The sequence below is a fragment of the Lathyrus oleraceus genome, chromosome 7, assembly GCF_024323335.1.
Source record: "Lathyrus oleraceus cultivar Zhongwan6 chromosome 7, CAAS_Psat_ZW6_1.0, whole genome shotgun sequence".
Taxonomy (NCBI): domain Eukaryota; kingdom Viridiplantae; phylum Streptophyta; class Magnoliopsida; order Fabales; family Fabaceae; genus Lathyrus; species Lathyrus oleraceus.
This window is the reverse complement of record NC_066585.1, coordinates 543,497,131-543,508,969: the sequence shown is the minus strand read 5'-3', so window position 1 is coordinate 543,508,969 and position 11,839 is coordinate 543,497,131. Positions and strand designations below refer to the sequence as shown.

General features: G+C 37.3%; 1 protein-coding gene across 1 annotated transcript; it reads left to right on the top strand.

Annotated features, from left to right (window-relative positions):
- The first annotated feature begins 282 nt into the window (after nt 1–282).
- On the top strand, nt 283–1,531 carry LOC127105374 (vegetative cell wall protein gp1). Its single transcript, XM_051042551.1, has one exon. The coding sequence runs from the start codon at nt 335–337 to the stop codon at nt 1,319–1,321; it is 987 nt and encodes a 328-aa protein (XP_050898508.1). The 5' UTR covers nt 283–334; the 3' UTR covers nt 1,322–1,531.
- The last annotated feature ends 10,308 nt before the right edge of the window (nt 1,532–11,839 follow it).

The following is an 11,839-nucleotide window of genomic DNA, read 5'->3' as shown; positions in this document are numbered from 1 at the left end:
ACGTACCATTACATATGTTTATGTTTAACTTATCTACTATAACAAGTACTAAAATTACTTCAAAAATAAAAAAAATATAGTATTTCATCTTTGAGTTTAACTACTAAAGGTCTATTATTTCATCTTTGAGTTTAGCTTTGGAATTCAAACTCTAAATTCTTGTCAAAACCTCTGCACGCTGCATTTAAGTCTTCCACGCATATTGATACACAAAGCTAACTTAAATAACTAAAAATAAATAAAATGAAAATAAACTACAAATTACAATGCTAGTTTGTGTTGTTATATAGTAGCTCTACTAGAATGTCAACAAAAACCAAACCTCTATTACAAAATGAAAGCAAGTGTAATGATTACACCTTTACTTCTATGTCTTGTTTTCTTCACACAACAAACTCTAGTTGAATCCAAAACCTCCAATCACTCTCAACACCAAAATGAACAAGAGTTAACATTTTATAGATCAAGAAGAAACTTTGGAAGAAAATGGATACCAACTTCAACTTGTGATCCATTCTACCTTTTTCTATTTGATTGTTGTGGCTATTGGCCTTTCCCTACTTTTCCTTCCCCTGATAACCCATTTGATCAAACACCTCCGCCTTGTTGTCCACTACCGCCTTCACTACCTCCACCTTGTCCGCCGCCTCCGCCACCTCCATGTCCTTCACCTCCACCACCACCTTGTTGTCCATTACCACCATTACCACCATTACCACCATTACCACCTATTCCACCCTGTTGTCCATTTCTACCATTTCTACCAATTCCACCATCACCTCCACCACCACCGTTAGTCCCGTCTCCGCCGCCTCCATTTCCTCAGTTTCCACCACTTGTTATTCCTCCTCCCTTATCAGACTTACCAGCACTTCCATTACTATCACCTCCTTCTTTTTCCAACACAAATCCACCAGACCTTACTATTCCACCGCCACTTGTTCCTATAGTTACGACACCACAAGATCCATCTTCATTTTCATCTCCACCACCAGCTATTTTGCTTCCCCCTCCCATGGCTCCAGAACTTCCGCAAGAATCACCACCATCTTTCACCGTGACAAATCCAACACCAGAGATTCCACAGGAACCGCCGGTTTTGGCTACACCAACACCAGACGTTTCTCTTCCTTCTCCAGAGATTCCTCAAGAATCACCAATTTCCACCATGCCAAACCCAACGCCGGAAATTCCGCAGGAACCACCGGTTTCCGCCATGCCAACACCGGATGTTGATGTTTTCATGGCGCCTCCGGTGGTTTCTGAGTTTCCAGGTATCCCACAAGATCCTGCTCCTGATACTGATCCATCGCCTCCATGAAGCGCAATTGTTCCGAGGATTTAGCTAACACTTCTTCTTTGCAAAGAGTGAAGTTTATGTTAGTTTTGTTTGTTGGTATTTTGTTTTGTTTTCTGTCAATAAGTTAAAAAGTCTCTTTCATATAATATCCTTTGAATGCATGATTGGTTTTAGAGAAAAATAATGTGTATGATTTTAAATTTAAAATAATAGAAAAGTGTGTTATTTGAATTTTAAAATTAATAGAAGATTTGATATCATATAAATATACTGTAAATAGAATTTTTTTTTAAATATCCAAAATTTTTAAAAAAATTTCAAAAATATCCATTTTTTCCAAAAAATTACAAAATTGGGCAATTTTTGCCCTAATTTTGTACATAGGCGCCACCCTAGTTGGCGCCTACCCTTAAAGGGTAGGGCAAGTCGCCACTAGGAGTGGCGCCTACCCTTAAATTTTTTTTTTTTTTTTTTTTAAATATGTTTTTTTTTGTTTTTTTTTGTTTTTAATTTTTTTTAATTTATGAATTTATATTTTTTCTAAATTATATTAATTTATATTAACACATATATATAAATAAAATTATTTAGAAGATATATATATATATATATATATATATATATATATATTAATTTATATATATACTAATTTAATTTATAAGTAATTATTATTATTTAAATTTTTTTGAAAGAATTAGGATTAATCATCTATATATCAATTATAATTAGGGTTTATTGATCGGTTATAATTAGAGTTTGGTAGTTATGACCTAATTGAAACCCTAATTCCATATAAGATTAAGTAATCAAGTGCGACACTAATTAGGGTTAGGTAGACTGGTGTACAACCCAGATCTTTTCCTATAAATAAAGTGTTATTTCCTTGCATTTTCTTCACCACTGTTTCCTATCACTTTCTGTATCAAGTTGAGTTCATGGCATCCCCAAGACCGTCGTCATGGCAGCGAACATCATCAAGGCGCCCGGATCCTGAACCAGTAATCTTAAAAAGGGATGGGCATGTTATTTTCTCGCCTTTGAAACCCCCAATGGAGATGAAATTTTGGAACATCCGTTCGTTAGACCAACTAAAAAGGTCCTTGATGTCTTGGTTAGAGGGAGATTACCAACCTGGTAAAGTCATCAGAAGGATTCAGAGGCTTAGAACAAGGTTCTCATTTGAAACTGGAGAAACGATACGTTGGTGGGTTGAAGTTGAAAGCGACATTGATTGCATCCAAATGATGCATGGATCAGACGACATAGTCTTACCTGTTGTAATTTCTTAGATTTTAATGGTTGTTTGTCATGTTGTTGTTGTATTTGTTATTGTTCTAGTACTTGTTCTTGTTTTAGTACTTGTTTTTGTTCCAGTATTTGTTTTTGTTTTAGTAATTGGTGTTGTAATGTTAGATGTTTGTGTTTGTTGTTCAAGTGTCATCTTCTATTTGGAATAAAAAGTAAACTTTAATTTAAAATGATTTTGGTACACAGATTTATGAAAGTGAAAACTAAGTTGTGGAACTAGATCCACGATATGGACATTTGTTCTTATTATGCCCTAGTTGTCTACATATGCTACACTTCCTCTGCATTTTCTCTGCGACGTCCATTTCAGTTCTAATGCGCCTGCTATTTGGGCGACCATTTTTATTCCGCCGCATCGATTCGTTGTGCCAAACAATTTCCCCGTCATACTCTGGCCAATACGCCTCCAATGCTACCACCGGAAAGGGATTGTCGTATACATTGAGCAATGTTGCAACTTTGTAGATTGGAGACACTAGCGATAATGCATCGAAGTGGCTGTGTGAACACGCTGCAATGACATGGGAACAAGGCATACGATAGGCCTGAAATTGACCACAGTCGCACCAACGGTCTGGTATTAGGACCCTATACTCTTGTCTGGGCAGCCATTGGTTGTGGTCAATTGTTTCCTTGACACTAAAAGTGTGGCCATGGCGGTCGAATTCCGTAACCCGATGGCTGCTGGCTTTGGCAGATTCCTGCCTCATAAACTTCATGCAGGCATCACTATATACTTGACTCGTCTGCAACACTTCATTCCAGCGCCTGCCTCTTGTTACGAACAACGTTGCCATCCGAAAATACGTCGCACTCACCAATGCGGTTACCGGGAGGTTACGTATGCCCTTAAACACGCCGTTCATTGATTCCACAAGATTTGTTGTCATGTGGCCCCACCTCACCCCATCGTCATATGATCTAGTCCACTTCGCTCGGTCGATATTATCGATCCACCTCCCTGCATCAGAATTTGCCAACACTATTTCCCGGCGATAGTATTGGAATCCAGGTTGGTTTAAGGTATACCCCGCGTTTATCAAATGTTGCTTCAAGAAGTTATCCTTGAACTCCCGCATAAAATTTTGAGCAATATGCCTGATGCAGTAGACATGGGTAGACGGGGGGTCATGCCAACCATTTGCTGGATTATTGTATGCACTGTCTATTGAAGCGTGCCTGTCAGAGATCACGCAGATGCCAGCTTGTGGAGTCACGTGCGTTCGAAGATTCTTAAGGAAGAAACTCCAAGCAGCAGCCGTTTCTCCTTCCACCAATGCAAAGGCTATTGGGAAAATATTTGAATTGCCATCTTGTGCGACCGCCATCAGTAACGATCCTTTGTATTTCCCATACAGCCAAGTTCCATCGACTTGAACAAGTGGTTTACAGAATGTGAACCCGATGATGCAGGGACGGAATGCCCAGAAAAGTCTATGGAAAATTCCATTACCTTCTAGACGAGTTCCGTCAGGGGATTGTGCAGGCAAGGTCTCCATTATAGTAACCGTCCCAGGTGAATACAATCGTAGTGCAGCCAGGTAGCGTGGTAGTTGTTTGTATGATTCCTCCCAGTTACCGTACACCAGTTCAATTGCCTTGGTTTTCGCTAACCAAGCCTTTCTGTATGACGGTGTATATTTGAAAACAGCCACACAATGGGAGATAATTATTTTGACCTTCAGTGACGGGTCAGCCTCAACTAGAGGTAATATGGAATGGCAGATCATGTCATGGCTAAGTTTGCGATGATCCTGTGCCATGTTGGTGTTGACGCAAATGTGAGCTTGAGATATGGACCCTATCACCCACGCATTATGCTTCTTCTTGTACGATGCCATCAACCTATATCCACACTCCGGATTTTTGCATACAATAACGTATCTTTCCGGATTTGATTTGATAACATCGTAGTCAACACAATTTTTCAAGTGCCAGTTCTTTATTGCTAACAGACACTCTTCCTTGGTCCGAAATTGGTCACCCTTCTTTAAGTCCTCATCAGACCTCATATATGGGTTGTAGAACATATCTGATGAGGGCTCATCCTCGCCCAAGTTAAGTGTTGTGAAGTGCGCAGGAGGTGAGTAGCGTTGCGCTATAGGTATTTCAGCTTGGTCTTCGTCTTCAGAATGACGGTTCACCAAGTCATCAACCACGTCTTCAGCATCATCAACCACATCGTCTTCAACGTGGTGCTCAGCATCTTGTTCGTCATCAATCACAGGATCAATAACCTGTGATTGAATATTCTGAGTTGGTTGAGGTTGTTCCAACACAATGTACAACACTATGTATTCGTAACCAGAGTACTCATGGTTACGAAGCATGTATTGTGTCTCCATGTCATTTTGAATCAATGACTTATAAAACTTGACAGAGTTGTTTTCTGAAAAAAAAGGTTGTTGATAAAAAATTTGGGACACGGGTTGTCTTAGTTTGGACTCAATCTTCCTCTTCAGGTAAGAGAAGTCAGCTCCACTTTTTAGACAAAAACGAGTGCATTCGGTGTTTCTAAATTGGAAGCCAGACATATCACATTCATAAGTCTCACCATTGACGTGAGCTTTGATTTTGTATTGTGATGAAGATGCCATGTTTTGTGAAGATATTGTGAAGGTTTTGTGAAGGTTTTGTGAAGGTTTTGTGAAGATATTGTCAAGGTTTTGTGAAGATTGCTGTGAAGATATTGTGAATACCTTTGCGAAAATGTGTGTGACTATTTATACTGCAAGAATCTTACTGCCTATCCATCAAGTCTTCACCACCAAGTCTGAACTTAGTCTCAGAGATTCCCATGCATGCCTGTTCCCCATCAAGTCTTCACCACCAAGTCTGGCAGATTCCCACGCATGCCTTACACGTGTCACACCCTTGAATGCAACACTCCCACCTAGTCTGTACTAATGCATGCCAACCTATCCACCTAGTCTGAACTTAGTCTCAGAGATTCCCATGCATGCCTGTTCCCCATCAAGTCTTCACCACCAAGTCTGGCAGATTCCCACGCATCACTACTCATGATCTTTACTACTAAGAGGTCATATAGATTTAAATAATAAAGCAACATACATAACTAACATATTTTGGTAACTTGATTCATTAGCTTAACATGAATAATTGAACATAATGATTCATTCTAGATACTAAATGATTAAACACATGCTTTGGGTTTGTATAATATCTAAGCTGAAAGACATACCGAGAAAGATCTTTTCTAGAAAATATGTAAGCTGCATTAACAGATTCAGACGCAGTACCGATTTTGTAAGAGCGCTTTTACCCTAAAAGCGCTTTCATAAGTGTGTGAGACTGAGACCTATAAGAGCGCTTTTACCTTAAAAGCACTTTCATAAGTGTGAAACCCATGAGACCTATAAGAGCGCTTTTACCTTAAAAGCGCTTTCATAAGTGTGAAACTCATAGATGTGAGACTGAGACCTATAAGAGCGCTTTTACCTTAAAAGCGCTTTCATAAGTGTGAAACCCATGAGACCTATAAGAGCGCTTTTACCTTAAAAGCGCTTTCATAAGTGTGAAACTCATAGATGTGAGACTGAGACCTATAAGAGCGCTTTTACCTTAAAAGCGCTTTCATAAGTGTGAAACCCATGAGACCTATAAGAGCGCTTTTACCTTAAAAGCGCTTTCATAAGTGTGAAACTCATAGATGTGTATAAGAGCGCTTTTACCTTAAAAGCGCTTTCATAAGTGGAGACCTATAAGAGCGCTTTTACCTTAAAAGCGCTTTCTTTACATAGGCGAATTTTTTTTCAAGCTATTACAGCGCTTTTTTTAAAAAGCGCTTTCTTTTTGGTGCTGCCAAAAGCACTTTTTGGCGTAGTGCATGCCTTACACGTGTCACACCCTTGAATGCAACACTCCCACATAGTCTGTACTAATGCATGCCAACCTATCCACCTAGCCTGAACTTAGTCTCAGAGATTCCCATGCATGCCTGTTCCCCATCAAGTCTTCACCACCAAGTCTGGCAGATTCCCACGCATGCCTTACACGTGTCACACCCTTGAATGCAACACTCCCACCTAGTCTGTACTAATGCATGCCAACTCCCCTCACTGATAAAGAGATTATGCTTTACTCCCCCCTAAGAGTTTACTTATGCCCCTTTGGCATAATAAAAAATGTGATAAAAAAAGCGCAAGCACATAGATCACCATAAAATGACAACAAACATGTTATAGGAAAGAAATTCTTAAAATCGTGTTAGTAGTTTCTTACAAATAAAGTAAAATAGTGATTATGTGTTTAAAATAATATTCAATCTTATTTACGCTTAATTATTTATTTTAAATAAGATTCCCACGCATGCCTTACACGTGTCACATTTTTTCATCATCAGATTCCACCAAGTCTTCCCCAAGACAAGACAACTCCCACCTAGTCTGCACCAATGCATGCCAACACTACCACCTAGTCTGCACCAATGCATGCCAACACCACCACCTAGTCTGCACCTATTCTGCAAGATTCCCACGCATGCCTTCCACTTGTCACGTTTCTGCATCATCAGATTCCACCAAGTCTTCCCCAAGACAAGACAACTCCCACCTAGTCTGCACCTATGCATGCCAACACTGCCACCTAGTCTGCACCTATTCTGCAAGATTCCCACGCATGCCTTCCACTTGTCACGTTTCTGCATCATCAGATTCCACCAATGCATGCCAACACTACCACGCATGCCTTACACTTGTCACATTTTTGCATATTCAGTCTACTTGAAAACGAGTATAAATAGAGGGTCATTCTTGCAAGTTTTCATCAACCACTAACACTTTTATTCAGAGAACTCAGGCGAAACTTCTCATCCACCAAGCTTCTTCCTACATTGCAGTCATGTCGCTTCTTACCATGGGCCAAGAACACAGAGGAACTAGGGCAAACATTGCCTCATTTGTAAGTTTTTCTTGAACATTGCCTCTTTCGTATGTTTGTAATTAGTTTTTTAAAAGTCCAATATAATGATTTTTTATATTGTTTGTTTTTAAAGGATCCCAAGAAATTTCGTCAACGTTCACACCCAATGCCTTATCCAGACCCATGGTGCGTACCTTACATAGAGCATGCGGGTTTCGGTCATGTAATGCATGTCGTAAATGCCACCATTGATGCCAAATTCATTTTGGCTCTGTGTGAACGTTGGAGACCTGAGACACACACCTTTCACCTACCAACTGGTGAATGTACCGTCACATTAGAGGACGTGTACATGCTTTTAGGTCTTAGAATAGATGGTAAGCCTGTGACCGGAAATGTTCAACAACCTAACCAAATATGTGTTCAAATGTTGGGGGTAGATCTGGTCGAGGGTGAGGGGTCTGCCAAAGCAAGGGGTCAGGGTATTAAATTATCTAGCCTACAATTGTACCACGACTCCATAACTTTGACTGAGGAATCCTCCGAACAAGAAAAAGTCATAAAAACCCGGGTTTACATTATGCTATTGTTTGGGAACTTGCTATTTCCCGAAGGGACGGGAAATAACATAAATTTTATGTACTTGAGTTTGCTCGGGGACATTGATAGAATAAGCACATATAGTTGGGGTTCTGCAGTATTAGCATTCCTATATAGCTCTTTGTGTAAAAATGCACAAAATGAGCACTGTACATTTTCTGGATGTGCTTTTTTGCTCCAAACATGGGGGTGGTGGAGATTGCCGAGGCTAGCCCCAGAAAATCCTAATGACTACTCATTCCCCTACGCAACTAGGTAAATTTATGATCTTATTTCATTTTGTATATTTATTCTATAAATATTTGTAACTAATATTATTTATCTTTTTTTGTTTAGGTTCATTACAACCGGACTGGATTACAGTCTTACCCCCAAAAATAAAATTATATTTTATCGTCAACTGTTGGATCGTCTCCGAGCACAGGATGTATTACCACTAAACCCTAAACTTCTAACTGATTTATTAATGTCATGCATTCTCGATAAATAACATATTTACTTTTTTCTTTGCAGTTTATTTGGAGGCCATATTTGGGATTGGAACATCAACCCAACCCCGAAGATGCAGCTGTTTGGACAGCAAAAACGGCCATAATGCGGTTCACCACTGTGGAGATGCACCAAAGTGACCGTGTCAAGCTTCAATTCGGAATGCATCAAGAAATCCCAGGCCCCCCAATGTCTATGGAACCTTGGCATCTAAAAAAAGTCAGCCACCAGTGGTATGCCCAAAATTGGAAGGAATTTGCTAAGGAGTTTCGAAAAATGTGGAAAGACCGTGCCCACTATGTTCTACAATTTCCGGTGGCGCCCAACGAAATGAAGCCGACAAGGGAATATGTGGATTGGTATAGAGCAAATACCAATCCAGAAATGATTGTGTCTGACCCGTTCTATTTGGACGATCCCCGGATGCAAGAACCATATTTCCAACAACAACAACCACCACAGTATTCCCAACAACAACAACCACCGCAGTATTCCCAACAACAACAACCACCTCCTTATTACCAACAACAACCACCACAACCATTTTACCAACAACAACCACCACCACCTTATTACCAACAACAACCACCACCACCATATTACCAACAACAACCACCACAACACATGTCCACCCCCCAACCAAATCAACAATACATACCACAAACTCAATCCCAATACCATGAAGACTACCAACAACAAACTCAACATTCCCACCACCATCAACAGTCCCAACACCTACCACAATATCAATCCCCCTACTTCCACCAATCCCAACACTTCCAACACGACAATTTCCCAAGCTCTTCCAGTCCTCCACCTAGCCCCGACACGGGTATACAAGAGGACTACCAACAGGACTACTACACACCACAACAAACATTGCACTTTGGCCAACCCGATTCAACCCTAAACTACCAAAGACCACAATTCGAGGGCGCACCCAGCAGTAGTCAGTTTGTCCCACCGAGACAAAGCTTCGAGGGCGCAGAGGGGACCCGTCTTTCCTACAGCACTGAAGGGACTTCGACCCAACCACAACGGCAAGCGGCAAGGGGGCGCGTTAGGGCAAGGGGTGGTAATAGGGAAGCACCACCACCACGTGAACCGTCTAGGCGAGTAACTAGACCTCCCCCGTGCGGATCGTACAAGGGACCGCATCATATGTGATTAATCATATCTTTGTAATATTTGTCTTGTCTATTATTTAAATAAAAATATTTTCTGTTTATTATCTTTATATCTTTATCTTTATCTTTAAAAATATTGTCTATCATATCTTTATACGTATATAAATTAATTTTTTTTCCAAAAATTTACAAATAATATTAATTACTTATAAATTATATTAATATATATATATATATATAAATTAATATATATATATATAAATTAATATATATATATATATATCTTGTAAAAAAATTTATTTATATATATGTCTTAACATAAATTAATATAATTAATAAAATATATAAATTTATAAATAAAAAAAAATTAAAAAAACAAAAAAAATAACATTAAAAAAAAAAAAAAAACAAAAAAAAAGGGAATGGACATAGGCGCCACTCCTAGTGGCGACTTGCCCTACCCATTAAGGGTAGGCGCCAACTAGGGTGGCGCCTTAGTGTAAAAAATGGCCAAAATTGGCCATTTGTGTAATTATTTTGAAAAATTGTATATTTTTGAATTTTTTTTTAAATTTTTGGATATTTTAAAAAAAAATTCCTGTAAATATATATTTTATTAAATTAATAGAATATAATAATAATTTTTTTAGAGTTTAATTGAAATACACTGACAGTGTAAAAGGATTTTACACCGTCAGTTAATCATAGACGTCAGATATTAAAAGAAGTTTGACTTTTATTTTAAAAATTTATAAAGTAATACAAACGGATGATGGTGATGAATCGACGGTGTAAAACTTTTACACTGACAGCGTATAGTAATTAATCTCATTTTTTTACGGTTTTGAAAAAATTTCACCGAAAAATTGTCCAATTGCATACTAAATTACTCTCTCCAAAATTATGCAAGACAAATGATAAACTACACCTTCAACAAAAAAACAACCTAATTTTGTTTCAATTTTTTTTAAATATTTAAAATAAATTTATAAATTTTTTAAATGAAATTCTTTCTTCTCCCGATAAACATATTTTTAATTAAAATCTCTCATTTCTCCTACTCTTATCTATTTTAAACCGGATAAATATATAATAGAAAAAATCACTTACCTCCCCTCCCTTTTCCTTCTTTCTATTGAAATTCCTTCCTTTCCTTTCCCTTCCCTTCTTTTAAACCAAACACACTTTAAGAGAAGTGATTACTAGGGTTATAAAATGTGAGATGTGGTGGATTGTTTAATAAATTACAAATAATAAAATATTAATAAAAAATTAACTTAATAACAACCGAGTGTGCCCAACTTATTAATAAAATTTAATAGAAAAGATTAATGTAACTGACGGAAGTTGATTTAAGGGACTTAAAATCAATATTTATTAAATAATGGACAAAAGTAAAATTTGAAATTAAAATAAGGGACCAAATGATGTATTAAGCCAATTTTTTATATATCATTTAAATTTGAAGCTATTTTAAATAACTTTTTAAAAAGACTCATTTTTAAAATATATCTTTTTGAAAAATTTGTGATTTTAACTATGTTTTATTATTCAATAATATATATTTATGATAGTTGATGTCAAAATTAATCTTTTAATTTAAATAAAATGAGTTAAATTTTTTTTTAATATTTTAAAAAAATTTTATAAAGAATATTTTTGAAAATACAAAGATTTTTTTTTTTTAAAATTAAAACAAACGGACTCATAATCGGTCTAGAAATACACTCTTGATGGTATGAAGACCACTCTAAATAATTCTTAGACGAGGAGAAATTCAAATAATTCTTTTAAGAGAATTTAATAATGATCGTTTGACCACCCTAAATAAATTTTTGAACGATGAGAAATTCAAATGATCGGTATGCAAAATTAAGTGCGAGAAAACTTTCAGAGTAAAGTTCGATAAAGAAGAGCGATTAAACCTTTAGTTCGAATCACCTAATTATATTTGTTGATAAATGTGTATCACGTGAATAAAATTTACGCTATATTTATATGGAAAATTAATAAGACCACTACACTCAATTCTTTGGTCTGCATCTCACTAATTTAGACGATAATTCCCTAACTTCTTAGGCGAATTCAAAGTGAAATTAGGTGTTTCTAAGTTTGTTAATTCTACATCCATAAC